Source organism: Neltuma alba, unplaced genomic scaffold (assembly GCF_004799145.2).
Source record: "Neltuma alba isolate B1F8T4 unplaced genomic scaffold, ASM479914v2 tig00005875_pilon, whole genome shotgun sequence".
In the NCBI taxonomy this organism is placed as follows: Eukaryota; Viridiplantae; Streptophyta; class Magnoliopsida; order Fabales; family Fabaceae; genus Neltuma; species Neltuma alba.
In genome coordinates, this window is record NW_021634261.1 from 36,680 (window position 1) to 52,423 (window position 15,744).

The 15,744-nt window shown below is 33.3% G+C and overlaps 1 protein-coding gene across 2 annotated transcripts; it reads right to left on the minus strand.

Moving 5' to 3' along the window:
* Positions 1 to 2,282: 2,282 nt before the first annotated feature.
* LOC114748938 (uncharacterized) lies at positions 2,283 to 10,677 on the minus strand. Of its 2 annotated transcripts, XM_028937399.1 has the most exons (14): positions 10,438 to 10,677; positions 8,948 to 9,034; positions 8,611 to 8,714; positions 8,238 to 8,288; positions 7,236 to 7,407; positions 6,810 to 7,130; positions 6,346 to 6,549; positions 5,733 to 6,236; positions 5,404 to 5,613; positions 4,435 to 4,623; positions 4,171 to 4,343; positions 3,641 to 3,793; positions 3,466 to 3,547; positions 2,283 to 3,391 (listed from the first exon to the last, which is right to left on the minus strand). In XM_028937399.1, the coding sequence occupies exons 1-14, from the start codon at positions 10,660 to 10,662 to the stop codon at positions 3,002 to 3,004; spliced, it is 2,865 nt and encodes a 954-aa protein (XP_028793232.1). In that variant the 5' UTR covers positions 10,663 to 10,677; the 3' UTR covers positions 2,283 to 3,001. The 2 variants fall into 2 exon arrangements, with proteins under 2 accessions (XP_028793232.1, XP_028793233.1); XM_028937400.1 differs by lacking the exons at positions 2,283 to 3,391; positions 3,466 to 3,547; positions 3,641 to 3,793 and adding an exon at positions 3,863 to 3,947.
* Between the last annotated feature and the right edge of the window lie 5,067 nt (positions 10,678 to 15,744).

Here is a 15,744-nt window from a genome sequence, read left to right on the forward strand (position 1 = left end):
ATAACATCACTACTTCTCCAACTAGTATAGACACAGTTGTTCTATATCAGTTATTCCTAGTGATTTTCCATCCACTTTGGAAATGATCTTCTGCACTAGTTATTGTCATTGATGTCCATCGTTGTAAATTATGTTGGTTGTAAAAGCCAAAAAAAAAAAAAGGCACATATAATTTAATTGAGAGTTACATCTACTTACAAGTGCATGCTATATAATGTAAACTGTAAAATTTATAATAAATTTATATTATTCATAGGGCATGAAAAATGGGATTTACTTTTTATTTATTTATTTTAACAATTAATGTTCTACCTAGTTGGTTTAAAAACATTGAATACCAGGTTGAAATTGTTAATATGATCTTTAATTGATGTGGTAAATCAGTGCGGATAATAACTTCGTGGGTGGTGGGTTTGGTAGACTAATGGCTACAATCATATAGGTTGATAGGTCAAATTTCAATAACAATTACTCTTCCAGTTCTTAATATATGACCTAATTGTTAAGTTAATTTTGGTTCTAAATAGAAGACCTATTTCTCATATTTATTGATTTTTCCTAAATTACCCTTATGAATACTCCATCAACCATAATCAAGTAAATGAGGGAAGAAGGATATTAAAAAAGATAATTATAGTGTTTTATGAAAAACATTTCACATTTTTTAATTAACTAACTTACTTAATTTTCTTAATCTAATCAAATTAATTAAATAGGTCTTATATTAAGGACCACATGAGTACTATCTAAATAATTTATGGCAAGAGCAGATTTTGGAGGAATCTAAAATTCTTTTCTAGAATCTAATTAACAAAAGAACTAAAGGGCTATCCTAATTGAAAAGAGAATCATCAGTTTATATTTTACAAATTTTTTTTTTTCATATGACTATGACTACTTGATTGGGTCATATTTCAGTATTGTTAGGTCAAATTGGACATGATCCTCCCAAAAATGTTTTCTACATTTATGTGAACGTAAAATTTCATGTTTCAATAGTTAAAGCCCTTCACTAGTAGGGATTGGGTCCAGCAAAAAAAGCTAGTTCTCATAACATGACGAATCAATGTTCGAGTTCCCGCTGGAAGAGGTACCTACATTTAGTGCCCAACTGTATCTCAAATAGGATTGCCTTCACTAAAAGGATACTTATGCTTTAACAAAAAAAAAAGAAGGTTAAAAGCCTTCCACTAAGACCAACAACTGTTGGCGTTTATATTCGACGATTCTAATTAACTAGCACTTTGGGCATGAAATCTTAAATACTATGAGTATATACTATATATATAGAGTGTTTTTTTCTAACTCAACGATCGATAACTATTATCTTGCATTTGTGTTTACTGAATATATTACCTTCTCGGAATATTACCATAGTTCTGTACATATAACTTACTGTCATTAAAGAGAGAATGGTTAATTATTTAGCCACTACGGAGGAATGAGAAAGATGTCCCAGAGAGAAGACTTTGATTTTTCTTTATTCAAAGAAAATGGGGGAGCAACAAGGAAGATAGTAATATTGAGATTCAATTCAGCTTATATAACTCTGCTTTTTCCACATGCCATAGACTTGAAATCTTCCTTTTGAACAGTTCACAGATATATTCCAACAGTGTTGTCCTTCATATCACTCTGATCTGGTTTATGCCTCTCTGAACTGTCGGAACACACCCTTTTTATTTTGTTTATTTAGGGAAACAACAAACCCTTTTGTCTCTGAATTAAGTCTGCCAATGTGAGCTTTTTGTAAACTATTCCAATATTTCATATTCCATGCAGGCTGCAGCTGTGATATTCTGACGATCTATGTTGATTGTATGAAACTTGCAAGTTTTGTCCCTACCCTTTACGCTGGAGGATCCAGCTTCTTTATCAAAGGCATTGAATTATTTTATATGCTGTGTTTTGATTACAGAGAATGGAATGGAGGTAATAATTAGATTTACATGTAAACATTTACTTTTCTGCTTTAAATGTATTTTCTAGGTATGTTGGCAGTGCCGGTGAGAAGAATAAATCAGACAGTACAGTGTTTCTAAAGAGAACCAAAAAGAACATTCAATAAGGCCATCAAACGAGATTTTTTAATTAATAACCCATTTAGAGAATTAGTTATTGATAAAACACACCAGTATTGTACGGTTCACAGCCAATCCTCTTATTCTGTTTCCCGTACAATACATAAATCTTGAAAATTAAAATTCAAAAACATGAATAGGAGTTAGAGCTCCGCCAAAAATTTCAAATATCAAGAAATCTCATTGTGTGGTAGTAAGTACTATATATGAAGCTAAGCATAAATTATAATTGGGAGTAAAGTAACAAAAACTGTCCACAAGAAAATCCAGCCATTATTCTACACAAAATCGCCACTAATAATGATGAATAATATACAGAAATGAAAGAATACAACTTTATGCTAAATTTCAATGTCCCTTAACTGGATAAAGAATTTCTATAAGACTTTGGGCACTCCTGTGCCTATCTTGTGTGCAGTAGCCACAAAACGACCAATGTTAAAAAGGCCATGAAACTAGTCAATAGCAGCAGCTAACTGACAAAGTCCTTTGCTCTCTCTTTCTCGCCCTTTTCTCATACTCCCTTCATAAAGTTATATGTATTCAGTCAAAGAAAGAAAGAAATGGAATCCTGTTTCTGCTAATATGGTTAGAATCAAAACTTCTCCAAGTCAAGCAAAACTGGGTTCAGTTGATCTGTCAGGTCAAAAAGAGTTTAGCTCTTGGGACTAGAACTGTATTTTGATCCTTCACAAGTGGATTTATTTTCAAGCGAGTCCCTAATTGATTTTTATCCTTCCTTTGATCCCTCATGTATCAAAATCCATTAAATCTATTAACGTTTTTGTTAGTGAATTGCCAACTTTGCTATTGAATCACAAAAAAAGGTCATTTGACCAGATTTATTAGCAAGTTTAGCAATTCACTAACGGATAGAGGATTTTTAGTATTTGATATGTGAAGTCCAGGTATAGCCTTTCCTATCGTCCAAGTGATTTCTGCTTGTAACCATGTTTCATTCTTTCAATTAGTTTCTCTTTCAGTTTTCTCTTCTTATCCATTTTCAGCCTGTACCTTTCTTCCCTCTCCCTTTCATAGACCCCTTGCCAGTGCACTTCTCCTGTTAAAGGCCACAACCAAATATCTCTTGGACGGTCACCATCATCAGCTGCCTCAGCTAAATCTTCATCCATACTTTTCAATGTAGTGAAGTTGAAGTATTTAGCCCACATATAAGGCCTGCGCTGTTCAACCGGGTGCTGCTCTACCATGGTACCAGTGTTGGGATCTATGTATACCATCTTCCGTGCACTATGATAGGCCCATATGTTGATGAGAAGTTCCAAAACTCGACAGTAGCAGTGCTTCTGCTGTGTAGGAAAAACAAACGTGAGAATGAAAACAAATAATGAATCATCCTCAAGAGCAAAAGCAAACAACTTACTTCAATCTCTGAAGAACCTAATAAGCACATATTAGAATCGGTGGAGTTTGTATGCAGAGCATCAATGGAATCGACAAACATCCTGCATTGACTAATCACATTAGTTTAATTCAGAGAAAGGTGCATTCCTTCAATTAACCTACTGTCGTAAAAACTAAATTGATCTGTTAATCACCGTGAGAACATTATGAACTCCAGGAAAGACGGAGTTGGCATCACCCAGCTGTGTAAGGCTGACCAATAATGACCATCTTCTGGCATAGGAGGAAGTGCCTCCGCCTGTAGTGGCAATGCGTACATCTGGCGGAAGCCATCTTGAAAAGCAGTTCTGAATGCATTTTTGAAGCATAAATGTTAGAAATGTTTGAAAAAGTTACTCCAAGATCTAAATTTTACGAAAATATATTGGAAGTACATAGCTGAGGTCTTCTGGGTTGGTGATCACAATAGGGTCACTTCATGTCCAGAATCTCGTTATCATGCTACAATCATTATGATAAAACTAGTCTCATTTTTTAAGCATAGGCTCTACAGTGTCATAATTCCTAAACACAAGTGTTATATGCAGATACTGAGACTAACACCGGATACAACTCTAGGATATGACGCATAGGAGCAAGTGTTGTGATCATTCAAACTATTTAGTAGCTAAAACAGTGCAATGAGCACGATGTATGTATAACAGTACAGCCATATTTTACATACCTGCAGTTGCCTCCGTTTAAGATGTCACACATCGACCAAAAGGTAAGTGCATTACTGCTTCCTATGAGACCCCGATCGATGTCCAAGTGTGCCCAAAAATATATGACATCTCCTTTTGAATTATCTACTAATGCCTCTGTCAAAGCCCTTTCAGCTTCCGCTGACAATGCTACCTGCTTTACAAAAATGATGTACTAAACAATGATTACAAAAGCAACTATAGAGTAAAAATGGTGTGTTGAGTTAAACGAAAATAAGGAATACCTTGCTACCAGCAGCACGCCATGACTGAAACCCAATCCAAGGCCTCCTGTGAATGCTATCTACCTTATTTGCAATTGCAAACATGCCCCCCATTTCACACAGGATGTCGCGAAAGTAAGTGTCATTCAAAATAGGCAGACGATTAGTTGCATCCACATCATCTGACCATTGTCTTAGTGCCCTTCTAGACTGCCATAACGAGCACATCATTATTGATCACAGAATATGTCAAAGAATCTACAGGAGTACTCATATCATCCACACAGTTATACAAGAGTAACAAAATGAAAATTCAGTCATCTAGAAACAAGGAAGCCATCACCTTGTAACTAGTGCAAAACTTCCATGCATTGACTGAGTTGACCCAGGATCCCCTCCCCTACCCCTCCCCTACCCTTCATTTCACCACCACTGGATTAAAATTTCGATAGTTCTAATTTAAAATTTTATGAAAAAAAATATTATTATAATTTTAGATTAAAAAAATAAATAAATTTAAACTGTTAAAATCTGGTATGAACAATTCACAATTCTAGTGAAAGAAAATTGGAAAAAAAATTTATTTTCAATTTTCTTTCATTACAATTGTGAACTGTTCAGATCAAATCTTAGTAGCTTAAATTTATTTAAGTATTTTTTAAAAGTAAAATAACAATAATATTTATTTTCATAAAATGTTAAATCTGGACCATTGGAATTTTGAACCAATGGTGATGAAGAGAAAAGGAGGGTAGACGAGAGGGTCCTCTTACCTCCGAGTTATTGAGGCAAAGAAATAAAATAAGAGCACCCAAAGTTTGGTTTACATGTCTTAGACGTGGGCAGAATAATTACATGGGTCAAAGAAAAGATATTTTGTGAACAACCCTGAGTTCATTTATAAAGTGAAAAATAAGGCTCTAACAGAGCATGGAAGAGATTAAAATTTTCACATGGTAAAAAATTTTAAATGTGGACTATAATACTCACAAGACTTAACCCACGGTACAGAGAACCATGGTGCAAGAACGGCCATGCTCCAGACCCACTGTATATCTCATAAATGCACACTGGTTGTCCCATTCTCTCCAGCTCCCCTTCATCCCTTTCATTTGCTTCAAATTTCAATTTCTCAGATTTTCTAGCATTACGATAGATCACATCCCATATGCCCCCATGTCTTTCCATCCTCTCTTCAAGCTACAAAAGGAACAAATGATATTCTTGATCCCTTAGTCTCCAATGAAATACACAGACAATGGAAAAAAGCAGCCATAAAGGAAGTCCAAAGTAAAACCTGAAGTTGCAAGACGACATACCTCTTCCATTTCAAGCATCTCAACCTCTTCTGATCTTTCAATTTCTTGTAGAATATCCCAATCTAATTTGGTTGGAATATCATGAAATGGAACTTCAGTTTCATGCTCAGGGACGTTTGTTGCATTACTTACACCAGCCAAGTCCTGCTCAAGGGCCTCGACAATGCTAACTTTCCCAGCGGACTCATCATCAGCCCCTTGCATATGAGCACCAAGATCAATTTCATTCTCAAACAAATTCCACTCCCACAACCCCTGTTGAAGCTGAGAAACAGGTTTAGGTAACAAAGTATCTGATGGAAAACTGAGTACATTCTCCAGAAGCCTTGCATATCCAGTTATGCAATCCAAAGCTAGCACATTTTTAGCTAGCTGTCTTCCAGATGAAGCAATGGCTTGAGCAAATTTAGAGAGTCTTCCATTGGAAAGCAAAAGTGAAAAGGCACTCATCAAAGAATCTGGACTGTGTTTAGAGAAAAATATCCCATGGACACCATCAACTATCTGTGAGTTGATAGAAGCTCTTTATGAGTTAAAAGAAAGAAGCAACCATGATCACAGAAATCAACAAGTGGAAAAAAAGGGGGGGGGGGGAGAACTTGACCGAACTCACATATTTTCTCAAGACTGGAAAATCAGGTGCAATGATAGGGACTCCAAAAGTCATTGCTCTAGTTAGTAATGGAGGAAAACCCTGTATATCTTGAGCAGAACCATAAAGAACAATATCAGCCATGAGTAACACGCTGTTAACATCACCATTCAGGCCATAATGCCTTAAAGAATCATCAGGAAGTCCCAAGCTTGAAGCAACTTCCTGCACCAAATGCTAAAGGGATTAGTTAACAATTTCCAGGACAATATGTCTAAAGTCAAACTTATGACACTAAAGGCGACTTATAATTAAGATTACACATTTTCAGTCATGCCATCAAGAAAGCCCATATTCAACGTTTCTAGTTTCAAAATGATACTGGCAAAATATTAGTTCGGAAGGTAAGAGCATGCTCCGTCATGAATTTAGTGGTTAAAACTTAAAACTCCCTAATATGATGCACAACTTGGAAGAAATTCTACCTGTAACGCATCACCATAACCATCAGTGGAATTGCCACATAAGAAAATAAACTTATATGATTCAGAGGAATCCTTTCTTCTTGCATATTTTAACAGCAGAGGTCCTACAGCATGCATTGCCACGGCATAGTCCCAAGACAGACCATCATAGAAGATAGAACTCCCAACAATGACAACCAATATGTCATCTCTATGAAACCCGCTAAGATCTCTTAATTGATCCTTGGAATGGATCCTACTATAGCTTTCTGCAGCCCACGCATCCACTGGAGATCCCGGAATCACAAAAAAGTTTCCAGCGTCAAGTACACTGTATAACATCTGACAACAGAAGAAATAAATTCTAAGAACCGACTTAGAAACAATCAGGACAAATCTAATAATGTGAGTGCTCGTGTAATTGTGTGTATTAGAGGGCAACATTACGGGGAAAGTGAAATCTGGGAACACAACGACTCTGGCTCTTCCAAAAGCACTTCTCCAATGAGAAACGAGATGCTCCCAGCCCATTTGCTCATAAAGCTTGAGGCGACTTGAAAGATTATCTTCTTGAATAATCCATATAACTGGTACTGAACAGAAAGGCGCCTGCATAAGGCTGCAAAAATATAAAACTCACTAAACACAGCATATGAATGCATCACAACATGTGTGACACGAGAGACAGAAGGCTCACAGCTACAGATCCAGATTACCAAACTCTGCCTAGTGATATATGGAACCATATAAATTCTAGGGACGCTTAATTATTTCTCATATATTATGAGGGGTAGAATAGCAATAAAAGTGTGTGTACCCTAACCACCATATAAAACATCCACCATGCCAACCCATTTCCACGTATTAAATTCCCAGAATGTGTGTGCTGTGAATTATAAACACCAAAAGACCAACAAGCAGGCAAACGTAAGAGTACAGGAATTCCAGCCATCAAATTTAGATGATAATTTCTTTTGAAAAACGTCAGGGGCCTCCATGAGAGGTTAACCATATATCAAGATGTAGTTGAGGATGACTGCATCTAGAATTTTCTCAACAAAATTTTTAAATGGAAGGGTTGACATAAAACAAATAAATAAAATAAAATAGAAAAAATCAAAAGCTTATGTTTTTAACAAAAGGCGGCTAATATTTATTCATTTCCCCTCCCTTATATTTAGTTTTGAAATAAGTTTGACCTCAAAACATATACGCTAAGTAAACCTAATTAGGAATCACATACCCTCTCCCAAGGTAATCTCATGCACATGGTAGAATTTTCAAATTCCTGCTGCAATTATGAGCTGGACACTAAAAATACAGTAAAAAGGTTGCAACACTATTTCAACTCCTACAGACCTAAATCAATAACCACATGATTTCTCTACACAAGCCGAGATCTAATATTTTAACAACAATCATCAGGTGTTGGATAGGATGAAAACCCACCTTGAAATGGCTTTCTTTGATTCTAGAGAGTCAACAATGACACCTTCAAAACTGTAAGGAACAGAAAAAATTAATCACCTATGTCAACTTACAACAAACAATAATTCCATAAAAATTATGCTGGTCCAAAAGGTGCATGTGTATAAACAGGTAGCCCTGAACTGAACCCTAACATTGAAAAGGGGGAAGTAGACTGACATAAAGTAGACTTAAGAAGAAAGACCATCAACACAAAAAGGCTTTCCACTCCCTCCACAATGTCTTCGAGATAAATAATCTTAAAATGAATATGAGCATAGCACTAATATGAGGTCATAAAGATAAGCCCTAAAAATAAAAGGAGAAAAGTAAATAACATAAAATTCACACCTACATTGACCAATTGGTCTGGCCTTGGTCCTCTGGACTTAAAAATGAGAGACGACCACCTATTTTCTCCCATATTGAGTGTGCATTTCCATTCCCTACTGCAAATACCTGTAAACCCACATGAAAACGAAATGCATAGACTTCTCAAAATATTTGCTCAGTAACAATTCAAGGGTAGAAAAATGAACAAGCTAGCCAATCCAATTCAGGAGTAACTCACTCTGACAAGGATTTGTGTATCATTGTTTGCTAACAGGGATATCATGTCTATGTTTTGAATAAAGCACCATCGGCTTCCATGAAAAACTTAACATATCATAGAGAAAATAACAGTGACTCACCTTAAAAACATAACCCAGTTTCTGTAGATTCTGAACTATAGTAAATAACATCAATGACTGGGGATCTTTCTTCATGTGACTTAAAATCTGAAATAGATGAAAAAAGCACTGATAAATATGCAAGGTGCAAGAAATTCAACAAATATGTGCAAAATCAAGATTGTATTTTTATGCACAAAGAAACTTTCATTACAAAGAAAGAAAGATACACCAGAGAGAAGACATTACCCCAGAGAATGATAATAAAACAAGGCTAGAAAATGAAGAATCTACCACAAGTAGTCTTATAAGACTGTATGAGATAGTTATAATACGTATAACAAACTAGAAACCATTTCTTTTTATGCTTTGACAATCCAAGATAGAACCAATATTTAAATATTGTCCTAACCCATAATGTATACTGGGTTTCTCATCTGCAGTAAAAGATGTACGGTTTCTTCTTTTCTTTCTTTTTTTCTTTTTAGTTAAATAAATAGTAGGGAAGAATAAAGCTTTACATTAAGAACACGGTATCAGACAAAACCGAGCACACCAAAGGTTTTGGTCTACTGTCCTAACCCCCGTAGTATCCAACAGGACTCTGGCACAGCCTTAATTTCCATAAAATCACATAACAGAACATAGGGTCCAATGAAATCTCTAAAAGATAACAACTATAAAGTACATAAGCATTAAAAAACTTGCATACAACTAATTCTTTGGACCTGCATGATTAAACCCCAACTTCTATCTTGAGTTAACATTATATCGAAGCTTCTATTCATTAAGCACAGCAGCTATAAAATGAAATTTTTTTAGTTCTTTAGTAAGTCAAGTAAAGACTAAGGGAGAACTTTTATCACATAACTAGATAAACTCTGTTAAACTCGCCACCCCTGTTATATAAAGTGATTTCAAAATATTCATCAGTGTCCAAAAAAGAATAATCTTTTCTTCATTTTCGGCAAAATCTGAACAATACTCAAGATGATATCAATTCTAACTTCGAACATGCAGCCAATAGACTTGCAAATGATGCCAGTTCCATTTCAAGGAAAGAAGACATCTTTGTTTGCTTTCCATACTTCACTGTGACAAATAACTAAATTCGACTTGGACAGTAATCCTTCAAAGTTTCTCTTTCTGATTAATTTACACGCAATCATTCTATATTTTTTGACTTTTAATTCAGTTCAATTATTCGTTATTGGCCTTCCCATGGACGAATGGAAATTTAGCATTTTAACTAATTGTATTTAATAATGTACCTATATTCACATGTTTCTAGCACAAATCCAATTAGGAATATATTTAAGCTATAGATATCTAATTTACACAAGACACCTTCGATTCTGTTTAGCCTCAATAAATGTAGCGACCATTTGCCATTGCCACAGATACTGGGAAAACATTGCCATTGCACTAAGAAAGAATGAGAGGAAAGAAAAGAAAGAACAAACACGTCTGGAATATCAAAAGTGTCCCGGCTAAAGACAAATGAGACTTACAAGAGCTAGTCTGGGTGCTCGAACACCAATTCTCGGCAACAAACGCACCCGATCAAGCCCATCTCCCAGCATAAAACTCCCAGGCACAAACTTCAACGTAGTCCCGAACTTCATATTCCGCGGTGAGTGCCTTCCACGTTCGCTGGCCTGTCTCAACACCGACATGATCGAGCTCTGCAACACCATGGACGCCAAAGCAAACAAGAACAAGACGAAGATAATCATAGCGTAGAAACCAGACTTCCCTTTAAAAGGGAATAACCAAAGCAGCCCCTTGCGATTGAAGCGAGTGTTGAGATGGGATCGACTGGTTCGAGGCAATTGGCGATCGGGGCAGGCCCTGGGCCGGTCATGAAAGTGAGTAGGATTCCTCTTGAAGGGGAAGCGATCGCGGATCGAATGGAAGCCAACGTCATTACCAGCACCGCCATTCCCACCAGTATTATCATCGATCTCGGGAAGGAGAGATGAGCTGCGGGAAATAGCCATGTGGGAAGAATTTTTCCCGAGAAAGTGACGGAAAAGTTCAGAAAGAACGGAAATTGAAAGAAGAAAGTGAAGGAGGAATGTGAAGTGGTGAGAGTTGGCTATGGCATTGGCCTCGCCTTTGGCCGAGTTTGTCAACGTGAATATGTTACTGAACCACTCCCTCTCTCTCCCCCGCCCTCTCCTCCTCCTCTTCTGATTCTGGTTTTTGTTTTGTGTTTTCCGTATTTTTTTAGGGATTTTAATTTAACTTTTTTATTAAAATACCGGTCAAATATTTGGCACAATCTGCTTATACTTTATTAATTAATGGTTTTCTCCGTTAGAAGCAAATCCACTCACCTATTACTTAAAAATTAAAAATTTGCTAAAATTTGGTTTTAAAATTACTCTTCCAGTCCTAAATATAAGACCCCTATATACACTAGTATATAAAGGTTTTATATTTAGGATCAAAGGAATACAACAATAATAATGAAACGAGCTCATGATTGATCAAATGAAACACATAACTATAGGGCATCTAAATTTTGGTTAAATACTACATTAAATTAAAATAACCCCATGCCTTGCAATGGGTGGTAAAAAGGAACACTTGAAAACAAAAGAAATTAGAAAATAAGAAATAGTGGGAACAAAAATAGTAAAATATATCATTCACTTCTTTTTATATGTCATTTTTAAGAGAAAAACTTTTTTTGTATTTATATATGTCACTTTATAATTCCAAGACAATATTAATTGTTATTTTCTAAAACATACCCTTATAATTGTAAGAGAGAGTTTGATGTCCTTAATATAAGTCATTTTATTAAATTTATTACAATAACGTGGTGTTCTGTAAATTGTTATTTTCTTTTAAAAAAGATATATTATTAGGAATAAAATTGAAAAATTATTATATTTTAAGATAAAAATTAATATTTTTCATAAGTATGATAAAATATTTTTTTCCCCACCACATTATAAATTAGTCAAAGCGCGTGTTAATGAGAAAGAGAAACTGTGTGGGGCCTCTTTGATTAATGCAATGAGCTGTGAATGGGTGTGCTTCATTAGCGATAAATCCCAGGTTCTGACATAAACGCGCTCATACCATCCCCAAAATACCCCGGGAAAAAACAAAATTACGAATAATTCTTAAATAAAAGACTATTTGTAAATAGTAAATTGTACTTTATTCAAATTTTACATAAGAATTTACAAGTTAACTTTTTATATTTCCTAAATTTACAAATCATCAACTTCTTGCGTTCATGGTCTTGAAACTTTACTGTATTTTAACCCTTTTTTGCCACTTGCTGTATTTTAACACATTTATGGAATTTATTTATAAAACATACTTAATCTATTTCAAAATAATTATTATTTTGAAGTTGTTGATACAGATTATGACTTAATTTTTACCGAAGCTTAATACTAAATTATTTCTATTTATCATAAGACCTAAAGTAAGTGCTTCTAACTTATTAACAGTAATCACTAAAATAATGTTACTTTTTAGTGAAATTGTCAAAAAAGAATAATTAATACTTTAATGAAAATCTAAATATTTTGAGATGAAAAGAGTATTGTACTACCTCCGTTCTAATTATAAGAGCTAGTTGACTGATTTGAGAAAATTAAGAAAATAAATTAAGTTAGTTATTTATAATAAATAGGTGTTGTCTTTCCTAAAATATTCTTACTAATCAAGTGTGTTAGCTAAAACTACAATTGTTAGAAAGACTATCTTAGAAAAAATTGCATAAATATGATAGACAAAGTGGATTGGGGTCTTATATTTAAAACTAAAATAAAAACTAAATGAGATCTTATATTAAGAACCGGAGGTAATATCCCTTCAAATCTTCAATTTCCAAAATAGTATAAATTTGATAAATAAAGGGTTAATTAATCCGCAAGTCCTTATAGTTTCAACGAATTTTGAATCAGGTCCCTATAGTTTTTTTTTTCTTTTTATCAGGTCCTTATACTTTTACCTTTTTTAATTAGGTCCTTGTATTTATTTTTCTTCTAATTAAGTCCTTATAATTTCACTAAATTTTTAATCAGGTCTGTGTAGTTTTAATTTTTATTTATTAATTAAATATAAGCTTAATTAAATAGATTAATACTGAAATATAAAATATTAATAATTAAATTAAATTAATAATTATGTAATAAAAAAGTAATAGAATTAATTAATTCAGGAAAAATTTTTAGAACAATTAATTTTTTTGCTGAAAAAATTAAAATCATTATAATAATTCAATATCTTTATAATATTATTGTTTATAAAATAATATTAAATAATATATACTGTTTTATGTTTATATAATAGTACTATTAGAATTTATAAAATAAAGAATAAAAAATTCAGGGACTTAATTAAAAATAAGGTGAACTTATAAGGACTTGATAAAAAGGAAAATAAATACAAGGACCTAATTAAAAACAGGTGAAAGTATAAGGATCTGATAAAAATAAAAAAACTATAAGGACCTGATTCAAAATTAGTTGAAACTATAAGGAGCTGTGGATTAATTATCCCATAAATAAATATTCCTTTTAAAACAACTTTTTTTGCCAACCTTCAAAAATTATGAATCACTCAACATATTAATTTAATTTTTATTTGAAATGTTTTATTTATATGCTACTTGCTCGACATTATGCATTTGAACATTTCTATTTTTTTTTTTGTCTATGAAAGATTTATTAAGTTAAGGGATTTTTTTTTTGGGAATTAAAACCCTTGATCTCTAATTTACTCATCTCACCCTCATCCCTAAAGTTAACCTCAAACTAGTGAAATATATTTATCACTTAATAAAAAAAAACATTAGATTTCTGTATTTTAGCATAATTCAAGAAAAATTTACGTAACAAGAAACACTAATATTATTGGTAAATAAATTAGTTTGCTTGAGAAGACATTAAATAACGTGACTTAGTAAAAATAATGATGTGACTTAGCTAAACCTTGTAAGTATATTTATTGATACATATTTATTACATAGATGTTAATGCACCAATTATTCATGGTGGTCTAATATGGCCCAGGGTCCCCAGAAAACTTCTAGTTAATAACCAGCCGCCAGAATTGTTTTAAGAACAGTCGACATTAAACATATTTCTATTCTTATCGTCGTATTTATTTTATAGTAAATTATTATTGAGTAGTTAATAAATTATAAAAAATTCTCCAAAGGAAAACAAAGATTAGAACACTCTCTTATGATATGATTCATTTCAAAAAGGAGACATAGTTGATTTTAAATATTAAAAAATGTTCTGATTTTAGATTTAATTTAATATGATTACGGTGGGTCTCATATATTTACATTGAATTGAAACAAGACATGGACAGTATGAACCTAGGATATTTATTATCAAACTATGATAGGGTGAGAGCAATAATCTTAAAATTTCACAGCTCTAAGTGAATGGGGGTTTACATCCTTAAATTTGTAATAAAATATGAGTTTTCAATTTAACTCGTCATTTAAATTAATAATACTCTCTAAGAATCTAAAGCATGCAAACGACTTGTTGTAATTAAGGAGAGACAAGAATGGAAAAAAAACTGAACTACCTAATATTTGCCCTATATTTAAGGTCATGTGGGGCTTTAAAAAAGTGTCCTATAATTATCACAGGAGGGGGTGTGCATATCGATATATGATACTGGAGTATATGGTTAATACATTGATATAAGTTGTTAGTACAAGAATGGTTTGGTATAAAATATAAGTGACTTAAAAAATAATTAATGATTACTATCTTTTGATCTTAAACATAAGATTCTATTGACTAATTTAAAAAAATTTAAAAAAATTACTAAATTACTTAATTATATCATAAGAAAATTTGGGGAAAAAATACTAGTTTAGAAATTTATTTGGGAATTGGTCCCTACAAATTTGTGAGAGGCTGAGATCATTTAGTCTAAATAGGTATTATAAGAGAAAAGACCAAAATACCTTTAAGTGAATATAATGGAAGATCAATTGTACTTAAAGAAATTTTCATTTGCACATACAAATAATATGTTGCACTCTATTGAAGTCTGATTGCACCTGGTCTTAGGAAACAGAATGGAAAATCAATTCATTTAGAGGGATTTTTATTTGTACATATAGATGGTGTGTTGTATTCTATTGAAGTTTGTTTGCACTTAGTCTTAGGTAAACACAATGGAAGATTAATTGCACTTAAAGAGATTTTCATTTACACATATGAATGATGTGTTGTACTCTATTGGAGTTTGGTTAGATCTAACCTTAGGCGAACACGATGGAAGATCAGTTGTACTTAGAGAGATTTTCATTTGCATATATGGATGATGTGTTGCACTTTATTGAAATTTGATTGCACCTGATTTTAGGTGAATATAATGGAAGATCAATTGTACTTAAAGAGATTTTCATTTACGCATACAGATGATATGTTGCACTCTATTGAAGTTTGGTTGCACCTAACTTTAGGAAACATAATAGAAGATCAATTGCATTTAAAAGGATTTTATTTGCACATATAGATGATATGTTACGCGCTATTGAAGTTTGATTGCACTTAGCTTTAGGCGAATACAATGAAAGATCAATTATACTTAGAGGGATTTTCATTTGCACATACAGATAATATATCACCCCGTTTGAACAACTAATTTGTAGGTCTTTGGATTCGAGTGTCCCCCAGTGGATCTCGCATCTATTATGGTCATCAATATTCATAAAGCTCACAATTTCTACAATAATCTTCTATAGCTGCCATCTTCAAATCATTCGCAGATCTGTGTTTGATATTCACTGTCTTTGGATTTTTTTGATTTATGTT